This window comes from Lemur catta, chromosome X (genome assembly GCF_020740605.2).
Source record: "Lemur catta isolate mLemCat1 chromosome X, mLemCat1.pri, whole genome shotgun sequence".
Taxonomy (NCBI): Eukaryota; Metazoa; Chordata; class Mammalia; order Primates; family Lemuridae; genus Lemur; species Lemur catta.
The window spans coordinates 32,117,802-32,143,345 of NC_059155.1; the positions used below are offsets into that span (position 1 = coordinate 32,117,802).

Below are 25,544 nucleotides of genomic sequence, written 5' to 3' on the forward strand. Positions count from 1 at the left end.
CTACCCTAATTTGCATGATACTCATGAAGCTTATTGGGGTGGAGTGGGAGGACTAGGTCATTAAAAGTGCTCCCTGTCACTCATTAGAGAGTGAAAGCTGAACCTATGGCACACAATCCTTGAATGGAGGTGGAACTACACTTGAAGGAAAGCAAGCACACTTAATGTTTATGGTGAACCCAGGGTAGAAGGGAAAGGATTAACTATTTTTCTTATGTCCTAGACCTAAAATCTCCATAAGTTTAAATTAATATGAGTTCAATTCTGAGATCTCAAATAGTATGACCATGTCCAGCGATAATAAACAGTAATATAAGCCCAGTGATCTGATTCCAGATGCTAGCTTTGAATTTGACAAGGTAAGATACTGCTCCCCTCAACTCTAAATTGCTTTTTCCAAATCTGATATTCCTAAGAATGTGGCTAATCAGAGAATGTTTTTGATTGGATAAGTTTTTCCAACAGCTGACAGGACTTAAGTTTTTCTTAATGATACTATCTTCTGAATTGTAGAATTCCCCTGAGAAATAATCTCCCATGAGGAGAATCTTTACTGTAGTATGGCTAGAACACTTCCTCAGTGGCAATTCTCCAACTCCATGATGCAATTTTTGTTAATTCTAGTGATGGTTCATTCTAAGCCAGAGAGGTAATGGAGTAAAACTGAATGGCTCATATGCATTTCATTCTGCAATAAAAGCCTAATCTTGAGGTTAAAAGGAAGCAATTAAAGAGGGAACAGATATACAAAGTCATTCTAATCACCAGACACCTCCACACCCAGAGCAGGTCTAACTAGGCACCTGTTCACTTTGAACTGTCTCAAACCATGAATCTTGTGGTCAGTAAAGGTCTCAGAGAATTAGTGGTAGCAGAAAGGGCAAAGTAGCTTTGTAGTTCCCTTTTATCCCAGGTTTGCTGTGGCTATTATACATACTACCCCTAAAGCATGCTTCCTCCATTCAAGTCCTCCACTCCACGTTGACTAACCATGTCAACTGGATGACAGATGAGTGTTTTAAATAAGCCATTTTCCCCCAAAGCGATATGCAAAATAGGACAGAAAAAAAGGAAGTATCTAATAAAACTGTAACTTCTGCAACAGAATTCCACCCCAGTGTTTTAATGAAATGTTTGATATTTAACTTGGATAGGAAATTTTAAAGTGCACAATGTGATTTAATTTTGAGGATTTTCTGTCACATTTGCTAAATCCCCAGCATACCATATCTAATGAAAACCTGGAAGAAATAAACAATTCTGATTCTAGATTTTTATTTATTTTTAAAAAAAATCCTGAAAATGCTAATCCATTCTACTGTATTCAGAAATAGTAAGTCCAGCTAGACTAAAACGACATTCATAGATGGTTTAGCCTTTCAGGAGCCTTTGTTAACACTGCAGGCATTTTGCTGCATGTGAAATGATGTGCTAGTCTTGAATCAAGAATCTCCCTTTTTTCTGCAGGCTGACATAAATAATGAACTGGGGCTGACATAAATAATGATCTTTGTTCTTTCAGTTTGCTTCCCGGTGTTTGGTACTCTTATGCACCATTTACTCTAGTTGGGAGAACCCGTTCCATAACACACTGAGAAAAATGGTATAAAATCTTGCAGGAGACCTTCAAACCATAATGAAGAATACCTTTTTTCCCCCTCTGTTTTCCTTCTGTGTAACTTTCATCAATACTGGACTGACCGACACACAGAAATCCTTTGAACATCATCTTTAAAAAATTCTATTTGCACTGTCTAGGGGATGGACACATTTGAAGCTCTGACTCTGGGGGTGGGAGGGCAAGGGCAATATACGTAACCTAAACTTTTGTACCCCCACAATATGCTGAAATAATAATAAAAAGAGAAAGAAAAAAAATTCTATTTGCCAAAAGGGTAAAACAAACTGTCATATTTAAGGGATAACTTTACTGTACTCCCCCCTTTCTTTTAGGGAATCTACAGAATATTTTAGGATGTTATTATGCTCCTTTTGGCATTCTTTCTGTTTGGAAATCACCTCTAACCACACTGCCATCCCCTCAAGTCCTACCCATTCTTCAAGGCCTGATTTAAATGCTATTGCTCCCCACTTCTTCTAACTCAGTAGTTCTTAACCAGGGGTAATTTTGTCCCCTAAGGGACATTTGGCAATTTCTGCACATATTCTTATTTGTTACAAGACAAAGAATGGGAGAGACAGGGGAAATGCTACTGGTACCTAGTGGGTAGAAGCCAGGAACGCTGCTAAAATTCTGACAATGCACAGGACAGCCCCAAACAGCAAAGATCCCAGAATGTTGGGAAACTCTGCTCTAATTAGACATGGCCTCTCCTTTCCCTGAACTCCCACAGCACTGTGATTTACTTCTTTTCTAGTATTATGATAGTAGTAACAAAACATCTGTCTGTACCAAAACAGTGAACTGCCAATTATTCACACCAATACAGAGTAGCTATGATGTAGTGAATAAAACTAGAATAGGGCTATAACACCGGCCTGGGTTTTTATCATACTACTGTTGCACAGTGAAAGAAATTCTTCAAAGCACTTGAAGGGAAGCCCCTCGGGTCGGTAAAGAATTGAGGATGAGGGCAGTGTATAAAGAATCTGGCCATGCTTCCAAACTTACACCAAAATTACTGCCAATGGGAGGGTAAAAGGTGAGGAAACAATCCTGGGAGTCATGCAGATAAACAGGTGTTGGGCAAGAGACCAGTGACCCAAATTGAAAGGTGTTAATAAATAAATGTGAAGAATTATCAGAAGCAATTCTCAGAGCATTAATAAATTTTCTGTCTCACTTAAAAAAAGCAACCAATTAACAATAACAATCACAGTCTTTTTGACTTAAGTACTATTATTTCTAACTGGGACAAGGTACTTTTCTAAATATTAAAGACAAACATTTCTCAAATCACCTTTACCTGTCAAAGTTTGATATTCAATCTAGATCTGAGACTGACAGACTTCAGAGCTCCATGACTCAAGCTACAGGATTAAAAATCCATCATCTACTTTTTTTAGGTAAATAGTGAGTAAGGACAACTAAAAACTTCACTAGCCCCAGATTATAGATTTCCATACACATCAGTTCAATCTTATTTGATGTCAGAAAAAAAAAAAACTGTACAGACTGTGTTTTGTTCTAAAAGATCGTGGTCAGGGGGTTCCCTTTAGTATTTTTAGGAATTCAGCTGATTGGTTATTTTATTTCAAGGCCCATACCATCATTTATGTATTCTGCTTACAAAAACAAAAACCATACAGGGTATGTGAACCATTACTATAAAAATGAGTATTTATTGGTATTAATGATAATTTATGATCTTTAGTATATAAACAAAAATGTAAACATAGTTGGCTTGATATATTAAAGAAAAAGAAATCTATGTACTCATTTCTGTAGATAACCAAATAGATTAACAATAATTCAGATCACAAAAATTTACAAAATGAAATAAAATTCAGAATAAAAAAGGTTTAAAATAGCTTTAGAAAAATTATCCATTTGTCAACTTGGCTTAGACAGTTGGCCCTCTGCATGTGTGAGACCAATTTTATTCAGTTTACCTCCTATAGCAGTGTACATAAATGATGGAAAGAAAGTCGGGAACATTTTGTGGGAGTTGGTTAATTTTTTATAAAGATGATAAAACTAAATGTGTATGCTTATGTCATCTTCCCAGTTAAAAGTGTCAGAAAAATAGAGCATAATGATAAAGATGCAATCACCACACAGAACGTGTTGAAACTTGAAGCTGGCTTGCAATTTAAGCAGCAAGATTACAGAAGCAAGAACATGGGACTCAATCCATACACTTGTCTCCTTCTCAAAAGACTATACTGCAAGTGCAACCCTATCAACCAAACATAAGCTGCACTAAAGTCTAAACAGTGACTTTATAAAATAACAGCTGTAGCTAGACATAAGAAAATAAATGAGTTTTCATCATATTATGGTATGCTAAAGGCTGATGAGTGAAAGCATTTTGAATAAAGCATTGTGGTAATCCTTCATTTTCAAAGATGACACTATCTGACAGGAAACCTTGTCTGAAAAGATAAATTAGGGACCGTTAGTCTTTTCTCCAGGGAGCACATATAAAGCGAGACCTTTGATTAGGAATCATCACTGCGATCTGAAATGCCTGTTGCCATTTGCAACACTGCCTCCTAAACTCGAGGTCAGCCTTGGCTCAGGAAGATCAATTTCATTCCTGATATTGTCAGGCTAGTCTGGCATTTGCTGTGGTTTCTCAGTCATCCACGATATTGGTTGTTTTATTATCTAAGTGTTACTGTCTAAGTGAGACTGTTTGTTCAATTACAATCTAGATGAAAAGATCATGATATAAGATAATTTTGTTTTAAATGCTCAGTAAATTTTAAATACACATACTTTTAAAAAAACTCATTCATTTAAAAAACTTTTATCATTTAATTCAATGAAAGGCTTGAAGGCTTCATTATTGTTCTTATTAATTCCACTATATATTAAACTGAATAAAAATGCTTCCTGTGCTTGGGATTTTTCCTTCTAACACATCACAGATGATTTAACCAGATTCTCATTTGGGCCATATATTCATAATGAAGTCAAGGTGCATGCAGCGCTATAATTTGTTATTATCAGAGGTCACTTAAGTCCCTCAAGTGCAAGGTACAGATGAATTTGATTAAATAATCATCCTGTTAAATCAAGCACTTGGGTGATTAGTAAATTGATTATTTTAATTATAGCAATTCTCTTGCCTGGGATGTAAAAACATAAAAGTGTTGAAAACACCACAAAACTAATCATCTTCTGAAATTATTATTGAATGCTCTCCTGTGCATTTTGGGTGCTAAACCAGAAAAACAAAGAAGAGGCATATTATGCTTTAAAACACCCCAAAGAAATGTTACCAATAAAGCAGAGAAGTAATTCATTAAAAAATTTTGGTGATGGGAATACAGGCAATTTCTTACCTTCATTTTGATTATCTGCATTTTAAAAAATTTTCTTCACTGAATGTTGACTATTCTGTGCTAAGGAAAATGTTATTTTAAAAATAAAGAAAGAAATTTAAGGTATTGCCACGTGTATTAATATCAACCAGGTTTTTGTTATATTTGATCCAAAGTGAAACAGCACCTGGCTTATATAGTTCCATCAACAACTAACCTGCTCGGTATGGCCATGATTGAGGTTATCTTTTTTACTGGACAACACAAGTTGTACAACACTGATCTTGCTTCTCGGGCAGGGATGAATAGTTCATTTGCCTGACGATCTCAGCAAAAAGTTCATCCACCATTGATTTACTTTTTGCCGACGTTTCCATGAAAGGACAGCCCCATTCTTGAGCCAGAGCTCTGCCTTCTGAAGACATAACCTCTCTTTCTGGTTCCAGATCCACTTTATTTCCTACTAGGATTAGTGGGACTTTTTCATATCTCTTCACTCTGACAATTTGATCTCTCATTGGCTTGATATCCTATTCAAACAATCACAAAGAGAAAGAAAAAAATTATGCTGTTTGCATAACCACAACATAAGTATTACAATATTACAAAAAGTCAACCCTCGGTGAGTATATAAAGCTAAATTCAAAATAAAATCACACACCCAAACAGAGAAAATGTTGTCACTTTGTCCACTGAAGTAGGAGCTAGATAATTTCCACAGGTCCTACCTGCTGGGTTTATGTCAAGAATACAAAACATAGGTTGCACACTAACCTTAAGACTCATATAATCACTTCTCCCCACCCCCAGCCTACACTGATTAAAAAAGCAAGTTCCCAAATATGATTAATCCATTCGTACATAAGGATGTTTGGCCATCTCCCTAAACCTGCCTGCTTGTCATCACTTCTTGTAACACCTGTTATCCTAGCACAGGATTACAGCATCTATGCATTCCTAGCCATGTAGCAAGAGGGCTTGAGAGAAAGTGTTTTAGGTGGGAACAAAAACCACTTTGTAAAACCTAGAATACCACAGATAAAAACAGATTAATACACTTAAATATTTCATTTTAAATTGAATGGTGTGCCTTTATTCCAGTAAAATCAAACACCTTAAAAATACACTTAAATACGCTAGAAATTATTGTTAATAGTGAGCAACTGTCGGGGAAGGACAATGCAGGGGGATTCTGGGTGGAAAGAAGTCATATTTTTCTTTGCCCACGTTTGTTTTTACTACTTGTTTTTTTTCCCCCATGTGTATTATGTTTTACAAGTAGTTACAATTAATTACAAAAGATAAGAAAGAGCCTTAGCAATTCTCCAGTAGCATCAATTTTGGGAGGGGAATGAGTATTGATTTAAGACAGTATCATAGATTTAATTATTAAAAAGAAATCACAATTTTTGATTTTTCACAACTTATAAGGTTTGCCTTAAATATAAAAGCTGTTTAATTTGAATAGCTATAGTAAACAGAATATTTACACAAAGGTCAAAGGAAAAACAAGGGGCTGTGAAAATTTGTAAAAATACACAGTTATATATTTGCAACAATTTAGTTTGATCATGTATCAACTCAGTCTCCTAGCTTCTTTTCCCCTTGTCTACAGGGAAACACAAGTTCGGCTGAGAATCCAAACTTATGGCATTTGGGCTCAAAAGAGTCTAAGTCTTCATTGAAATAATGGCACAGATTTTCACTTCCAATTTCTGTCTCTAACATAAGTGGATATAATGGGAATCTTATGAAACACCCTCCAAAAGACATCAGCCTCCAGAGTAAGCTGATAGAATAACAATCTCCCAAGGATCCTTTAGGAAGAATAACCCTGTCAAACAGCACGTTAGTACTTTGATACTGTCTGGGGAAAATGCTTTTATGATACCATTGCTTTAGAATTATAAGCTTACATAAAATGAACTTTAGTTTGGTCACAATAGCTTTGATTCATTTACCTGGAACTTGTTATCTAAAAAAAAAAAAAATCCTTGAAGTTGCTATATATCAGGTTACTGGAAAAGTTCACTACCGTACTTTAATTTAAAATACTAAAGAAAGTGGAATTAGCACATTGTATTGGCTAAAGCACTTAAGGTCTCTTAAGTAAGCAACATTAAGTGCATACCTTTAAAGGCAGAAAAAAATATCCATTTCCTAAATCAATGAAGGTCAATATAATGGGTCAATATGAGGTTATTTATTTTCAAGGAATAAATAGCAACATTTATTGCATCTCTTAAAATAACGTTAAACTTTCAGTCTGTCTCCCAGTGAAGGGCAGGACAGATTTTCCTAAGAAATTGGATTACATCCAGTTTGACCACCCAGCCGGGGTAAGAAATCTGCACTTGTTCAGTGTTCCCAGACCCACATATTTTGTATAAATATAGGCAATGTTACCAGAAACCATTTGGATGACTGCAGAGAAGGAGAATCATTCTTGAATTTTGTTGGTTATTAATTCTAGGTACAAGTCTTTTAAATTAGTAACTTCCCTTTATGCTACATGCCCAGAGTAAGTAAGTAAAATGCCTAGAAGGCAGGTCTTGAGTTCTTCATCTTGCAACACTAAGATTTATGAATCTAGTTGAGAAACTTGGGATAGACCAGAAGGAGGGACAGAGGGGGAAGAGACACAGAGGACTTATCTGTGCAACAGATAATGGGCTCCAAATAATTTTCCTTCCAAAGTGCTCTATTTACCCGAGATTATCTGCTAAATGTTTTGTTGAGTACGTTAATCAATACTTGTTGAATTGAGCAAGCAACTTCAGACGGTTATATTCCAGGCTAAATATACATAGACTGACCTATTTCTTTTTCTCTTTTCTTTGGCTTAAAAATAGCTTTAAAATATTTGTTGACGTTTGTTACTTTAGTACTCTCTATAGAAACAACCCGATACTTTTCCACGCCAGGAGTAACCTCAAGAATGCGCCATGTCTAACTTTCAAAAGCAAAACACAGTCATTAACGCACGGTTCAAGCAAACCAGAAGTAGATGTAGGATTACCACACCCCCTTCTAACAAATTACAAGACTTGGTTTGGTTACCTGAAAAGACTGTTGATTAACCAGACTATAAACCAGGATGAAACCTTGGCCGTTTTTGATGTAGAGATCTCTCATGGAGGCAAACTGCTCAGTTCCTGCGGTGTCCAGAATTTCCAGCACGGAGGGGGAAGAGTCCACTTCGATCTCTTTGCGGTAGAAATCTTCAATGGTGGGGTCATATTTCTCAATGAAAGTCCCAGTGACAAACTGCACAGTAAGGGCAGATTTGCCAACCCCTCCGCTCCCTAATACCACTACCTTGTATTCCCTCATGAGTCTCACCTTTACCAACTCCTACCAGAGGGGGGGAAAATAACACCCCGCTAGCTGCGGCAAGGCTAGAGGAGGCGGAAGGTGGGCGGAAATCTGCGAACCGGGGAGGAGAGCGCAGAGAAGCGGAGGGCCCAACCGGGGAAGAAGAGGAAGTTAAAGGAGGGGGAGGGGAAAGAGCGCAGTGTCAGGGTGGGTGGGGATGGGATGGTAATACCCTTCCTATAGGAACTGAAGCCCAGGCAGGGGGCGTGGGGAGGAGGGCGAGCCTGGGAGAAACCCAGCGAGGGTGGGGAGGAGCAGCGCGCCCTAAGGGGGAAGGGGTTAGGGACGCGCGAGGGGCCCCCGCAGCGAGGCGGGCGTCAGAGGAGCCCGCAGCCAGGGGCTGCCCGGCAGCCCTCCCCCGCCCTTCACACAAAGGGGCCCAGGGACCCCGCTTCCTGCTCGCGCTGCCGAGCTGGCCCGGGCCTGCGGGCTCCGCTCCAGTCACTGCTGCCGGGCGGGTGTCTGGGCCCCGGCTCCCGCGGGGGTCGTCCAGCCTGTGAGGAGGGAGAGGGGCGCACGTCACCCGCCTGACCCCCGCCCCAAACCGGCGGCTCTGGCTGCCGCCTCCCCACCCCCGGCTCCCACCCGGATTAGGCTGCCGCCGCCCAGTCGGCACCGCCGCTTACCCTGCCGTCCGCACCCACCCGGCCGCCCGGGAGGCTCTGTCACGCCAAGGCCATGGCCACCCGCTGGCTCCTCCGTCTCACCGCGGTCCCAGCGCGGCTGCTCGCGGGGAGGGGGGGGAAAGGGGCGGGGGCCGTCCGGCGGCGGCGGCGGCGGCCGCAGGGACTCCAGGCTAACCCACCTCCTTTTTTTTTCCTCACCCACCCCCCACCCCCCCCAACACACACCCGGAAGGGTTTCCCTGACACACTGGCTGAGGTGCCCCAGTTCCCCGAGACTGGACGGGATCACTTCCGGTGGGGAAAGTCCCACCTCTTCGGGGCGAGTCGGGTGGCGTTTGGGGCCGCGCCCTGCCAAGCTAGCGAGCCGGCCTGGGACAGTTTCGGGTCGGGACTACGGCCTTGGGAAAGGGCCTCCCTGAGAACCTCCAGCGTCCGTCCTTTCCCGCCCGCAGCTGCTGCTGACCGTCCCACCCCAAACCCACGGAAGCCCCTCTGCCTCTCAGCCTCCCGCAGCCGGGCCTGAGGATTTGAGCCGCTCCTTGCCCGGTGCAGGACTGCCAGCCAATAACCTGGCGATCGGGAAGACGCCAAACATCCCTGGACTAGAAAGTTGCAGTTAAAGCCAAAGAGCCCAGAAAGTTTATCCTCTTGGCTGGTATTTCTTCCACTTGCTATTTTTCTGAGAAATGCATGCTAACTACCCTTAGACTTCGCTATTGCTCTCATTTAGTATGTGGTGTCTTTTACTTAGCCGTGCCTGACAAACACACAGTGCTTTTATCATCTGGCAAATCTGCTTTGACTCCACCAGCAATTACCAAAGTCACTCTTGTTTGTTTGTTTGTTTGTTTGTTTTTTAAATCACAAAGCTCAAGAAAAACAGCATTAGAAATGGACTGTATGGTACTCCACTCAGCTTTGTCTGTTTGATTCCAACCACTACACAGTAGGCTCTCCCATGCTAAAGTTTTGTTGCAAAGGCCATCCATCATACTCACTGAGATCAAAAGTAAATAACTCTAGCGTTAGACACTAAGTTTCTATTTTTAGAGAAAATTGTTACTTCTGACAGATCTTTCCCTTTTCTAACTTTCTATTTGTAAACTTTGTGTCAGATCCACAGGGCCCCAGGACCAGCAGGCGAGGCTGTATTTTAGGCATGTCACTCCCTTTTTGATTCAAGCATGCACCCGGAAACCTGAGAGACTTGGTGGCCAGCTTAGTTAAAATGACTCCAAATTCTCTTACTTACAAGCCCTAAATGGCCAAACTGTATAAAAAAAAGGATTTATTACCCAACCCAGATTGTTAGGCATTAGAACACAAGCGAATTACAGTAGCGTGAGGTCTCACTGTCCCTCCCTGAGTATTCCCCAATGTCACTTACAGTATTCGAAAGACAGTTTAGTTCAATTTCTCGTCGGCCTCAGGCTGGTGCAATCTCTCCAGCGAAGTCCCCAGCTCTGGCTCCAGCTGGCCTGGGTCCTGCCTGATATCTGAGGCACTGCCCTCTGCTGGAAGAGGTTTGGTCTATGAGTTATAAGTCTCCCCATAGGTCACTGCTCCTTCCACACGTGCTGTTGCCTGATTTGGAGCTCTGCTGCTCATCTCCCTGTCTAGCTGTCTCCAGACTGTCTGGTGGAATCCACAGCCCTCCACCAGCCGTGCTTGTAACTGAGTCTGGAAATTCCTCTTCTGATCCAGCCAGTGTTGAGCAATCGTAGCAATTCTCTGCTCTATTACTAAACTGTCAAAACAGGGAGTTCTTTTTGAGGTCGTCCCACCTGTTGGCAACTTTACTATATCTGAATGTGTTTTGGAGAGTGTTCTTTTTCTACACAGTGAAACATACTCCTCCCTGAGTACAGAGTCCTGTTGGGTCACGTTCATCAACTACAGGGTGGACAAATGTCACACAGTCTGAAGATCCTTTTAAGCTTTCTTAGGAAGGGTACTCATTACAGCATTGATTAGGAAAGCAAACAGTTGGAAGTAACTTAAATGTTCATCAATATGTGATTTTAAAAAATTATATACATATGTATTCACAAGATGGGATACTATGCAGCTATTAGAGAAAAGTAGATTTGTAAGTGCTGATACAAAGATGGCCAAGATATACTGTAAAGCTGAAAAAGCAAGATACTGAACAAATGTAAAGTTGCTCCTATTTATACAAAATGTGAGTGTGTACAGTAGTTATACAGCCATTCAAATCTGAAAGTCATTAATTATGGATAAGGAGTATTATGAAAGGACTTCCATTTCTCCATATCATTTTAGTTTTTAAACAATGATCAGGTATCACTGGGGGGAGAGGGAGTAAATATAACTTTATAACATTTTTAAAGGAGGAACAAAAGAAAAAGTTGTTAATCACCACTTCATCAGAGAACAATATCCCAACTGTCTAGGGGTCAGTGGACAGATCTGCTTAATTTAAACAAACTCTCAGTCCCTGCCACCCTCCCCAAACATCTCTATACTTAGAAAAGTATTTTCACATACATTATCTCATTAGACTCCAGTTGTTTGCCAGTGTACTTTCATGAGGAGGATGACAGTATAAAGATCACTTAGAAGAGTGTGGCCTGGCTGTGGAGACTTAGGGCTCTGAAATGAGGCAGAGGGACTTTGAAATTGCACCTCCCTCCCCCACCTTCCAACTGTGTGAACTCAAGCAAATGATTTAACCAGTCTGAGCCTCTACTTCCTCACTTGTAAAAAGGAGAGAAGAATTTAAAGTGAGGATGTAATGGGGTAATACAGGTAGAGTGCTTAGCACAGTCCTTTGCACATTATGAAGCCTCAATAAATGCTAGCTATTTGAATTTTATTTAAAAGATTTAATGAAGTGTTAGGATTTTTAAATGAAAAACACAGGGAGGAAAACAAAATTTTAAAAGCTTAAATATTTCCAAATGGCACAAAAAATAATGGCTTAATTACTCTTTCCAAAGTTCTCTATTGTTGAAAGCTTGTTATGTTTCCTTTCAGGGAAAAAAACATTATTTCTATGCCAGTGTATTTATCAAACTACTTTCAATATATATTTGTAATTACTGTACTACAAAAGTAATCACACTATACATACAATTCTGTATCTACTTTTTTTTAACTTATTATATCTTGATGATTTTTCCATTTCTGAACATACAGATCTCCTTTATTTCTTTTTCATGGCTGTGCCATAGTTTAGTTAACCAGCTCCCTATTGAAGGACACTGGTTGATTCTAGTTCTTTGCACTGAATGTCTTGCACGTATATCATTGCCAGTTAATCTTTAGGGTGAATTTCTAGTAGTTCAATAATTGAAACAAAGGGTACTTGCCCTTAAAATTCTTCTGGTAAATATTGCCAAGTTGTCCTTCAGAAAGGTCACATCAATTCACATTCCCACCAATGCAGTATGACCATATCACTTACTTTATAACCTCTCCCTGGGTATTACTAATTTTAGCATTTTATAGCAATTGTTACTTGCTTTAGGGTATTTTCAGGACTAACTAATGCAGGGTAGTGTTTTAGAAGGAATTTGGGCTTCAGAGTCAGACAGTTCTAACACTGCCCTTTGCCAGCTACACTGCCATTGCTTCATTTGTAAAGTCGGGAATAATATTAATAGCAGTATCTAACTCACAGAAGAATAAATGAGAAACTATTCAAAGCATTTAACCTCCCAAACACTAACTGATCAATAAATGTAAACTGCTCAAATAATAATTTCCAACTCTCAAGACTCGAAAAGGTGGGGAGCGGGGAAGTGGGAGACTTTTCCAGAAATCATGCCCTTTGAGATTCAGAACTTTTGCTTTAATTCTATATCAACCTCCTCTTCAAAGCAACTATTTGCTCATTATCACTTTAAAGAACACAAGCAATTTTCACCAGAGTGTGAAGAAATCTTAAGGTGTAAACTATATGCAGAATATGTAAATTACAGGGACATAGTCTCGTTTTACAAGATTAGCTTGTCACAAGTTTAAAGTGCTAGACGGTTTGCTCCAGGAACCACTTGCTGACTTCTCTTATTCCTTTCTTCTTCCCTTCAGGTTGTTTGGTATCTCTTTCAGTTGAAACCCTTGGAGCCATTAATTGTCCTGGATAATTTACCCTCATCTCCATTCTCCAAGTGAGCCCTCTGGCCTTCTAGATCCTGGGAAAAAGCTAAACTCCTTTCTGTCCATGCTTCAGGCCCTTCTCTTCTCTCTTGCTAGAAGTTGCCCTTGAGTTACCAGAAAGTTTGAGTCAGTAGTGTTCCCACTCTGCCTACAGAGATATTCTGAAGAGCATCTCCTCTTCTTATTTTAATACTTTAGAAGCCCTCATTAATATCAGTTAGATTGTCCTGGGTTCTTTCCAGCTCCTTCTAGCCTTTAAGATTCCAATCTTCCCTTTTAAATCCTGCCTCCAGCTACACCAGCTATTGGTTCTGTATGTCAGGTTCCCCAGGTACAGAGAACCAGCTTTATACCTTTATTATCTTTTTCTCACTATAAAAAAATAATGCTCTTTGCAAAAAAATAAAATCATAAAATAAAGGTGTAATCTCACTACCCAGAGAAAGTCACTATTTTTTGGTGTCTTTCACATTGTTTTCCTGTGAGAGTTAAAGAATATTTTTTAAAACTAAGAATGGGATCATATAATTTTGCAAGTGGCTTCTTTCACTTAGGAAACATCATGTCTGCCTAAAGCATTAAAAATACTCATGTAACCCTCATCACCTACTTAAGCCTTTTTTCCCCTGTAGCTTTAACTTTCCTACAAATTCAATTAGTAGTTAAATACATTCAACCCTGTTCACCTGGAATCCTTCATCCAACCAATGGGATTTCATGGGAAGTGTTGCTTACCATAGAGACCACCACCCCAGCCTGGCCAGGCAAATACTCCTATAAAGAAACAAACCTTATTTTCCAGGTGTGACTGCTAAGAAAGTTTCTCAGGACTCAGGGGGGTACTAAATACAGGTGTATCTAAAACAGATCTGAGCTCCGTAGTCATTTTCCTCTTTTCACTTCATCTTCAATTTCAAAGATAGTGGTTATGAAAGTATTTTGGAATCTATTAAATAATCAAATAAATGTAAGAAATTAGTATTAATACTATACCCCTAATTTACGTGCATCAGAATTACCTGGAGGTGATGTTAAAACCAATGGCCAGGCCCCACTCTTAGAGTTTCTGATTCAGTAGGTCTGGGTTAGAGCCAATAATTTGCATTTCTAAGTTCCCAGATCATGCTTGTTGCTGCCGGCCCAGGAACTATGCTTTTAAGTGCCACTGTTCTATAAAGCAGTAGGACTTTTTTTGGGCCTTCCCTGCTCAATGTTTATTAATTTATCTATTCATTCATTTATCATACCTTTATTGAATTCCCATTGTGCCAAGCACTTTGCTAGCAGTTTTAAGGAATACAGACAATAAAATCAACACTTACAGTACGTGTGGCAAGTCCTATGATACAGATATCAGGGTGCTATGGGAGACTCAGGAAAGGCATCAGGGAAGGCTTCCTGGAGAAGGTAACTGTGGAGTGGGCAAGGAGGCCAGAGGGGTTGGTAAGGGATAGAGACAGAAAGGAAAAACCTGTGGTAGTAAGCTAGGGGGTTTCACCTTTCCCTTGAAGGCTGTAGAAAGCCATGAAAGGGGGTTTTACAAAGGTCTGACAGTACATTGCACTGAGCAAAAGCAGGGGCTAGGTCATCCAGGCCAAGTTCCACTATTGGCTGTGCTCCTTGTGTGACCTGGCTCAAATTACCTTCTCTGAGCCTCCCTTTCCTCAGGTGTAAAGGGAAAAATAGCATCTACCTTATTCAGGTGCTGTGAAGATTAAGTAGGGAAAAGTACCTAAATGGCTGGCATATGGCAGGTGTTTAACAAATGATTATAATCAGGTTTGAACCTTAGAAAGCTAAAGACAAAGAAGACATGGTTCTCAGATTACTACAATTCACTTGAAACTGCCAGGCTAGTGCAAATACCAAATATCGAGGCCATATTTGATGTGGTAGCAAGTTGGATGATTTAATGGTATAATGATAATGATTTATTGATTACAGATTATTTGCCAGTCATTGTGCAAAGTGATTTATACATATCATTTTATTTAATCCTGGCAATAACCTGAAGAGTTAGGTACTATTATTATTATTCCCAATTTTACAGATGAAGGTATTAAGGCTCAGAGAAGTTAACTTGTATGAAGTCAAACAGCTGATCAGTGGCAGAGTTTGGATTTGAATTCAAGTTAGCCTGACCCCAGGGCCTATACTATATTAACCACCTTGTTCCACAGAAAGCAGTTTTGTTTCTTTGAAGCATAGGAAAGTGAATGTATAGTGAGACAAGGTTAAGGAATTAGGACTTTATTCTCCTGTTTGTTTCTCTGACCTTGAGCAAGGGTGATTGCTCATACTGATTTCATATCCCCTCTGGAAACATGCCTCTATAACTTTCCAGGGGCCACTTGACCTTGGATGTGTGACATCTGGTGCTGAAGCTGAGGGGGCCACAGTTGCCTCCCAAAGTGCTTTTCCAGAGCATTCACAACAGGGAGCCTCCTCTTGCCTCTGGGACCACATTCGACTCCATGGGAGGAGGCAGGGGGTAAGCTTAATTATTTTAAATACCGCCATTACAAATAGCAGTTATTATTTATTGGGCACTTGCCAGGTGTCAGGCATTTTTGGAACAATTCAGTTCTCACAGCCACCTCAAAAAAAGGCAAGCATTATTAGTATCATCTCTAGCTTAGAGATGAGGAAACTGAGGCTCGCACAGCTCAGTTCACATAGCCAGTAGATGCAGATTTAAGTGGAGAACTGCTACATTCATTTTTACAAACCTTACATTTTTTATTTCTTCCTTTGCATCTGTAGCTATAACACCTCCAGATGCAGATGTCATTCTCTTGAGTGCGTCTACTGCCTCCAGTAGTTACCACAAATAATTTAAACCTTGTTTTTAATGATGTATGTACAAATTGTGCCTGTTTCTCCTCAAAATTATTTCATGCCAAAGAAGTCGTTCTTCTTTATAAGTGATCACTTATAATAATTACATGCAAGGCTAGACTTTTGCTGTTTTATATAAACTCTTAATGTGAAATTGAGGATTCTTCAATAGTTGAAAGGTATGGTTTTGAAAACATTGTGGACTCCAGCTCCATCTGATACAACTTCCAAGGAGAGTTTATCCTAAGTGCTTCAAAACTTATACAGAGTGAAATTCTGATCTAATTGGGCCTCCATGTGCTCCCAGGAATTCCCCCAGCAGGTAACAAAAAATGAGAATAGAAATTGCCTCAACATTGAATTCTTAAACATTTTAAAAGGCCTTCTCAGTGTCTGATAACTCTAAAAGACTGATAGTTAAATGTGAAAAATGATGTGAAAAATTAATGTAAAGATTAGATAGATATTGTTTGACAAAACAGATCATCATTATTTTCTTTTTCAAATTCATGGCTATTTTAAAATCATATATTTTTTTTCTTATTTGGAGCAGGTAGCCGAATAGGCAAAGTTCTGGCACTAGGTGTCAGCAAAAGATTAAATTAAAAACACTTTTTTCTTTCTACTATACTTTTCTATGTTTTTTAAAGTTTTTATAAAAAAAATAAAATACATGTCCTGGATTTTAAAAAGAAGACACAACACAACACAACACAACACACTTCCTTGTTGCTGTGACAATGTCAGTGTGAGAGAGGCTGGCTTGTTGCTGCTCAAAGTAGGCACCTTAGGGAGATCACCATGGCTCATGGAATTAATTGTAAGACTAAGTTTGATATTTAGGTCTGAATGGTCTGGGACTCAATTTTGTGTTAGCAGAAAGCTGAGGGACCAGAAGTTTGGAGGGGAAGGTGGGGTGGTGAGGTACACTCCTGTGAACCAGCTCCTAAAAGTCTAAATAATAAATTACTTTACGCAGAGAAACAATGTGCAAGCCACGGTGTTTGTGCTGATTAATTCAGTGAATGCTCTTCCCACACAGATGAGATTAATAAAATTAACTTAGAGGATCACTTTGAGACCCAAGGGAGTTGGCTGGTCCTAAGGGCCTCTCAAACTTACTATGTTCAATATTTAGCATATCATTGTTTTCTGTTTTCTTTTAATCTCCAGAGCTTTTCCCCTTCTTGTGTTTCCTGTCACAGTAAATGGGACCACCATCCACCAGTTACTGAAAATAGAACTTAGGGTATTATCCTCAACTCTTCCTTAGCCCTCACTTCCCATAACCAAATAATAATTAAGTCCTGCCAATTCTACCTCCTTAGTATTTCTCACATCTTTCCCATCCTGTGTCTGCTCTGGTGTGCACAGAGACTGGAGAAACACTTGTGTGACAACTCTTTCCTAAACTTTGTAATAGCCTCCTAAATAGTTTGTATGTCTCCAATCCTTCCTTCACACTTCTACCAGTGTCATGAAGCAAGTCTGTTTGAAGCAAGTCTGCCTACACATTTCTGCTGATTTCAACAACTCTCTATCAGGATAAAGTCCAAGCTCATATGCATGGAATATAAAGTCTTCTATAATCTTATCCTTGCCTAACTTCCAAGCACGTGTCTCACTTTCACACCCTTTATGTTATAGTATAACCAAACTCATCATGGTTTCAGTAAATTTACACTCAGTCTCATGGCTTTAAATACCATCTTATATACTGCAGACTCCCAAATTTACATCTCCAGACTGCTCTCCTCAGCTCTAGATTCATACTTACTCTATAGTTCCACTTGTGTGTATGCCGACATCTCAGATTTAACACGTCCAGCACTGAACCTTGATAACCACCTCACCTCAAAAATAAATCCATGGCCCTCCTGCAGTCTTAAAAATCTCAGTAAATGGCAACTCCAGCTTCCAGTTGCTAAGGCCACTCCCTTGCGGTTTTCCTAGGGTCATCTTTTTCTCTCATGCCATGCAATCCAATCCATCTGGAGATACTGAAGGTCTTACCTTCATAATATGTCCAAAATGTGATCACTTCTTATCACTCTAACTACTATGAATCTGGTCTGAACCTTCACTTTTACTTTCTTGAGAGATTACTGTATTCTTCTAACTGCTCTTGTTTGTGAACTTACCCCCACTTAGTCTATTTCAGCACGGTAGCCAAAGTGAACCTGTGCTGATTACCCTCCAGTACTATCTCATTCAAGTCTAGTCAAAGTTTTTACATTTATCTCTAAGGCCCTATGTGATCTGCCTCTTCCAAGATTATAGATATTCTGTGACACAAGCCTTTGTACTTGCTGTGGCGTCTGTCTAGAAAGTTCTTCCCCTAGATTCACATAGTTCCCTTTCTTTCTTCAGGTGTTTTACTCAAAATCTACTTCCTCAGCAAGGCCATTCTGTATAACGTCGTACCCCCTCCCAATACAATGCCTTCAAGCCTTCTTATTTGTTTTATTTTTTTCTCCATGGCACTTATCCTTTTCTAATGCACTATGTGCTTTAACTAGGGATTTTAATATATTTCCCCTGTCAGAACGTAAACTCCATGAGGACAGGGGTTTTTGTAAGTTTTGTTCACTGCATATCCCAGTGTCTAGAAAAGTGCTTGAAAACATAGTAGGTGCAAAATAGTGATGAATTTATTAAACTGTTAGTACTATTCTGCAAATACATTCTTTCTTTCCCATGTGGCTCTGTTTATGGTATTACCTCTGCCTGGGATTTCCACTCTCTTCATTTCTTCCCCCATGGATTTCTTGCCAGCATTCTTTTTTTTTTTTTTAAAAAAAAAAAAAGCTTTACTGAAATATAATTCACATGCCACATAATTCATCCATTCAAAGTGTACAATTCAATAGTACTACTATATTCTGAGTTGTACAACCATCATCACAATTTTAGAACATTTTCATCACCTGAAAAAGAAACTTTGTATACTTGAGCTATTGTCCCCCTGTCTTCCTGTTTTCCCTAGCCCCAAGTAACTACTAATCTATTTACTGTCTGTCTCTATGAATTTACCTCTTTGGGACATTTCATGTAAATGGAATCATATAATATGTGGTCTTTTGTGACTGGCTTCTTTCACTTAGCATGATGTTTTGAAGGTTCATCCATGTTGTAGCATGTATCAGTACTTTGTTCCTTTTCATGGCCAAATAATATTCCACTGTATGGATATGACACCTTTTGTTTGTCCATTCATCAGTTGATAGACATTAGGATTCTTTCCACCTTTTGAGTATTATGAATAATTCTCCTACAAACATTTGTGTACAAATTTTTATGTGGACATATTTTATTTTCTCTTCAGAATAGCTGGGTCATATGACAACTCTAGGTTTAACCATTTGAAAAACGCCAGACCATTTTCCAGACTGGCCGCACCATTTCACATTCCCACCAGCAGTGTATGAGGGTTACGATTTTCCCTCATCCTCTTCAACATTTGTCATTATTTGACTTTCTGATTCTAGTCATCCTAGTGGGTGGTGACACGATATTGCATTGTAGTTTTGATTTGTATCTCCCTGATGACTAATGATACTGAACATCTTTTCATGTGCTTTTTGGCCATTTCTGTATTTCCTTGGAGAAATGTCTGTTTAGATCCTTTGCCCATTTTCAAATTGGGTTATTTGTCTTTTTATTATTGAGTTGTAAGAGTTCTTTACATGTTGTAGATATAAGTCCCTTATCAGACATATATTATATAACTTTCAGATATGATCTTTCTTTCTGTAGGTTGTCTTTAGGTTGATAGTGTCTTTTGAAACACAAAAGTTTTTAAGTTTGATAAAGTTCAACTCATCTATTTATTCTTTGATTGCTTGTGTTTTTGGTGTCATGTCTAAGAATGCTTTGCCAAATTTGAGATCATTAAAGAGTTACCTTATATTTTCTCCTAAGAGTTTTATAAGTTTAGCTCTTACACTTAGGTCTTTGATTTATTTTGAGTTAATTTTTGTATATGATGTGAGGGTCCAATTTAATTATTTTTTATTTTTATTGTTTTTGAGACAGAGTCTTGCTCTGTTGCCCAGGCTAGAGTTCCATGGCATCAGACTAGCTCACAGCAACCTCAAACTCCTGGGCTCAAAGCAATCCTCCTGCCTCAGCCTCCAGAGTAGCTGGGACTACAGGCATGCACCACGATGCCCAGCTAATTTTTTTTTTCTATTTTAGTTGCCTGGCTAATTTCTTTCTATTTGTAGTAGAGATGGAGTCTCACTCTTGCTGAGGCTGATCTCAAACTCTTGAGCTCAGGAAATCCTCCCACCTTGGCCTTCCTGAGTGCTAGGATTACAGGTGTGAGCCACTGTACCCAGCCCAATTTAATTCTTTTGCATGTGACAAAAAGACTATTTTCCCCCATGAAATGGTCTTGGCACCCTTGTCAAAAATCAATTGACCATATGTGTATGGGTTTATTTCTGGACTCTCAATTCTCCTCCATTGATCTATCCTCCATTGATCTATATATCCTTATGATAGTACCACACTGTATTGATTACTACTGCCTTTTAGTAAGTTTTAAAATCAGGAAGTGTGAATCCTCCAAGTTTGTTCTTCTTTTTCAAGATTGTTTTAGTTATTCTGGATCCCTTGTAATTCCGTATGAATTTTAGAATCAACTAGTCAATTTCTAAAAGGAAGCCAGGTGAGAATATGGTAGGGACTGCTTTGAATCTGTAGATCAATTCAAAGAATAATGCTATCTTAACAATATTAAGTCATCAAGTCTTCTAATCCATGAGCATGGAATATTTTTCAGTTTAGATCTTCTTTTATTTTTAACAATGTTTTATAGTATTCATAGTATAAAATTTGTACTTCTTTTGTTAAATTTCTCCCTAAGTATTTTATTCTTTTTGGTGCTATTATAAATGAAATTGTTTCACAAAATATTTTTCTTTAAGAAGTGGGGTCTCATCTCACTCTGTCCCCCAGGCTGGAGTTCAGTGGTGCCATCTTAGCTCAATGCAGCCTGGAACTCCTGGACTCAAGCAATCCTCCTGAGTAGCTGAGACTACAAGTGTGCACCACCATGCCCAGCTACAAATGGAATCGTTTCTTAATTTCATTTTGGGATTGTTCATTGCAAGTGTATAGAAATACAATTACATTTTTATATTGATTTTGTACCATGAAAATTTGCTGAACTTGTTTATTAGTTCTAATAGTTTTTGTGTATGTGTGTGGATTCCTCAGGATTTTCTGTATACAAGGTCATGTCTTCTATGAATAGAGATAGTTTTGGATAGTTTCTTTTCCAATCCGGATGCCTTTTATTTCATTTTCTTGCCTAATTGCCCTGCCTAAAAGTTCCAATACATTGTTGAAAAAATTGTGAGAACAGATATCCTTGTCTGACTTCTCATCTTAGGAGAAAAGCATGCAGTCTTTCACTGCTAAGTATGATGTTAGCTGTGGGTTTTGTGTAGATGCCCTTTATCAATCAAGTTGAGCATACTCCTTCTAATCAAAGTCTGTTGAAAGTGTTTTTTGTAAATCATGAAACAGCATTAGAATATTTGTCCAATGCTTTTTCTGTGTCTACTGAGATGATCCTATAATTTTTTGTTCTATTGATATAATGTATTATATTAACTGAGTTTCAAATGTTGAAAAAATCGTGCATTGCAATGATAAATCTCACTTAGTCATGGTATATAATTCTTTTGCTATTCTGATGGGTTTGGTTTATTAATATTTTATAGAAGATTTTGTATCTATATTCATAAGAGATACTGGTCTGAAGTGATTTTTTCTCTTGTGATGGTTTTGTTTGGTTTTGGTATCAAGATAATGCTAATTTCATAGAATGAGTTGACAGTTGTTCCTTCCTCTCCTTTTTCTGGGAAGAATTTGTAAAGAATTGTTATTAATTGATCTTTAAATATTTTGTAGAATTCACCAGTGAAGCTATCTGGGCCTGGACTTTTCTTTGTGGGTAGTTTTTTTTTAAGTAAAAAAATCAATCAATCCCTTACTTGTTATTAGTCTATTCGGATTGCCTATTTCTTCTTGAGTTAGTTTTGGTAGTTTGTGTCTTTATGGGAATTTGTCCATTTTATCTAACTTATTTATTTTATTGGCAGATAATTGTTCATAGTATTCCTTTATAATCCTTCTATTTCTACAAGGTTGGTAGAAATGTTCCCTTTTTTTTTTTTTTTTTTTTGCCTGGTGAGTATATATTCTTCGTGCAAGGTCCAGCTCACACCACCTCATCATCTGTTTCAGGACACTTTCTTTCATACTCCCCTCACCCCCGAAAGAAACCTTTCTGAAGTAATATTTCAGTGCCTGCCCTCACAAGGGTAGAGAACCAGTGGCCTTCTGGTTTCAAGATTGTTCTTTTTTAAGCACCAAAGGAGGCAACAAAAGCATCATCTTTCTCTGCTGCACCCCTTTTAATAAGAGGATCTGTTTTGTAAAAGTTGGATTCAGTGAAAAGGCTGCACTTAAGGACCTAGAAGGTCACATGTGGCCTTAGGGTCACAAGTTCCCCCCCACACACACACAAGGGACTTTGTCTTAATGACAGAAAATGCTTAATGAATGTTTTTGAAATTAACTGAAATTAGTGGCTATCAAGCTCCCCTAACCTGATGTACCCATATCTACTATAGTACTACATCTGTTAATCAATGTTCCTATTTTCTTATGAGTGTCCCCTCTTATTCTTGACCTCTCCCTTTTCCATTCTCTACCACTTTTCTAATATCATGACCCCTCTCCCTCATCCAGGAATTGCCAGAACTTTCTTAAAAAGCCAAATCTCAGTTGTCCTTATAGATTATTCATAGTTCCTTTTAAAAGCTCTGGCTGAAGAAAACATAAATGGCCCTTAAATATATGAAAAGATACTCATTCCCACTCTCTAATAAGAAAACTGTAAATCAAACCACACTGAGACACCATTTTTTATCTATCAGATTGGCAAGGGACAAAATGTTTGATAATATACTTTGTTGGCAAGAGTGTGAGAAAACTAATACTCTTAGACACTGATACTGGGACTATAAACTGTCAACTTCCATGGAGGGCAATTCGATAATTTCTGTCACTTTTATAAATCTACATACTCTTGGGCCCGACAATACTAGTTCTAGAAATTTATGCTACAGATATACTCACGTGTATTTGAAATGACATAGGTAAAGGGTATTTTTAAAAAACTAATTAATTAATTTTTATTGATATATAATAGCTGTACATATTTTTGCAGTACATGTGATAAATTGATATATTCATATAATCAAATCATGGTTATTGGGATAGCCATCACATTAAATATTTATATTTGCACTAGGAACATTTGAAATATTCTCTTCTAATTCTTTTGAAATGCATAATCAATTAATATTAACTATAGTCACCCTACTGATCTATTGAACACCAGGTCTTATTCCTTCTATCTAAGTGTATATTTATACCCACTAGTTAACCTCTCTTTATCAACCTCCCCTCTCCCCTTCCTGGCCTCTGGTAACCACCAATCGACTCTCTATCTTCATGAGAACCACTTGGTAAAGAGTATTTGTTGCATTGTCCAAAATATTGAAAACAATCTAATTGTTCTTCAGTATGAGATTGGTAAATCATGGTCATGTAGTGGGATATCATGCAGCCCTAAAAGAGCGAGGAACTCTTTATGTAATGATTTGGGGGTAATCTTCAAAATGAAGTTTGAGAGCCACTGCAAAGTCAAACCACCTGATGAAGCACATGTGCTTAATGAGTACATGTTGTACAGATCCCGTTTTTTTCCCTCTTACACTTGGTCAGGCCACCTAGTCCTGTTGACTCTTTCTCTGGAATATCCCCTGCACCCATTTGCTACTACCTCTTCCCATTCTCAGCCTCACCATCTTAGTTTAGGTTCTCATCACCTCATACTACAAGAGCCTCCTAATTCCCCTCTCTACCTCTAGCATTGTCCCTTCCAGTTCCACTCAAGATTCCTAGAATATTGTTCTGAAATACTGCTTTGTACACATCAGTCAGTGCCCTACTCAAAAATAAGTGAAAAATGCCTCATTGCCTCCAAGATAAAGCATACATTCTTCAATTGGATATTCAAGGATATCCTTAGTTTGGCTCCAAACTGACATTAAAACAATTTTTGTTTTACGAATCCTCAACAATAGTCCTCCTATATATCTAAATTGTTCATTACATATACCATGAAAATTTTTGTTTGTATACCTTTCCCTTTCCCAATTCCTCCCACCCTGTACTCACCAACTTTCCCAGCTAACTCCTACTTATCCTGTAGGTTTTAGCTTAGACGCCTTCTTCTCTTTCAGGAAGCCTTCCCTGCGTGCTTCACACTAGGTAAGGTGCTCCTCCTCTGTATCCTCACAGCACCCTGTGCTTCCACACTGTATTTTAATGCTCTGTTTATTTGTCTCCCCCACTAGTGTGCAAATACCCTGATGGCAGGAACGTTGTTCATTAACTCAACAAAGTTAATGAAAAATATTTATTGAACACTACTGTATGTCAAACTCTGTATCCCTGGCATCTAGTAAGTATTCAATAACTATTTCTAATGGATTAAAATGAGGTTTATCCTTTTTTTAATGCTTGTCCCTTCAGTCACATGTTGCTCTGTAAACTATGATTTGGAGGCATGACTTTTTGGACACTCAAGATCACTTCCAAGGGCAAATAAGTGCTATAAAAAAGTGCAACAGCTATGGAGCTAATGGCAAAGAGGAAGGGAAAGCAGAAAACTTGTACTCTGATCGAGCAACTACAGTGAACCAGGCACCTTTCAGGAAACAAAGCCATTTATTTTCTCCCTCTCTATCTTTTATGTTGATTTGCAAACTAAAATGTGTGTAAATAAAAAGAATTTAGTTTTAAAAAGCAAGTCTTTTTGAGCACATGTGAGTCAGAAAAGATGAGTGTTTCATATTAAGATTAGGCTTTCAAGTGTGAATGAGGTTCCACTATTCATAATTTACAATTAGATTCTAAATCTTTTCCCCTACTACTTTCTCTATGTTCCTAATCCTCATCAATTAATGACATCAATTGGGAATGCATCTAATTTAGGAAAAGTAGCAGAGAGTAAAAAGGGGGATTCCAATAAGTTTTCAGATAACCCGGAAGGTTCAGCCTTCTTTCAGTGCGTTCAAGAAAGACTGGACTATGAACAAGATTCCAGATTTAACTAAGATTAAGGTCAAAGTTTCCAAACTAGGGGCTGTGGATCCCTTAGGGGCTTGCAAATCCATACAGACACCAAACATTGTCTGTACACAATAAATATATCTGGTATATACATGCAATGTTTTAAATGTATATAGATGTTATTGTAAAGAATAAAATATAAATTCATATATTTTACCAATTTTATCTTTTTTCTTATTATGAAAGCAATACATGCCAATTGTAGAAAACTACAGATGGGCAAAAGAAAACAAAGAACATAAAGTTCACCTACAATTCTACCACTCAGGGGTAAACATAGTTATATACTTTTAGTAAAATAGATTTAGATTTACAGAGAAATTATAAAGCTAGTGCAGAGAGTTCCCATATAACCTACACCCAGTTTCCCCTATTATTAACATCTTATATTAATACAGTAATTTGTTATAATTA

General features: G+C 38.5%; 1 protein-coding gene across 4 annotated transcripts; it reads right to left on the reverse strand.

The window, feature by feature from the left end:
- Window positions 1-5,167: 5,167 nt before the first annotated feature.
- On the reverse strand, window positions 5,168-24,279 carry RAP2C (RAP2C, member of RAS oncogene family). 4 transcript variants are annotated; one of them, XM_045538596.1, is made up of 5 exons: window positions 24,174-24,279; window positions 10,339-10,465; window positions 8,293-8,819; window positions 8,011-8,171; window positions 5,168-5,480 (listed from the first exon to the last, which is right to left on the reverse strand). In XM_045538596.1, exons 4-5 carry the CDS (start codon window positions 8,083-8,085, stop codon window positions 5,202-5,204), a joined length of 354 nt encoding a protein of 117 aa, XP_045394552.1. In that variant the 5' UTR covers window positions 8,086-8,171; window positions 8,293-8,819; window positions 10,339-10,465; window positions 24,174-24,279; the 3' UTR covers window positions 5,168-5,201. The 4 variants fall into 4 exon arrangements, with proteins under 4 accessions (XP_045394552.1, XP_045394550.1, XP_045394549.1 ...); XM_045538594.1 differs by adding an exon at window positions 18,633-18,690 and having other exon boundaries at window positions 8,011-8,819; XM_045538593.1 differs by having other exon boundaries at window positions 8,011-8,819.
- Between the last annotated feature and the right edge of the window lie 1,265 nt (window positions 24,280-25,544).

Excerpts from the sequence above, each read along its gene's own strand:
- RAP2C (XM_045538593.1), bottom strand. The coding sequence starts at position 8,283 with ATGAGGGAATACAAGGTAGTGGTATTAGGGAGCGGAGGGGTTGGCAAA. Across the intron at positions 5,481-8,010 it reads TTAATCAACAGTCTTTTCAG|GATATCAAGCCAATGAGAGA; the intron begins GTAACCAAACCA and ends TTGTTTGAATAG.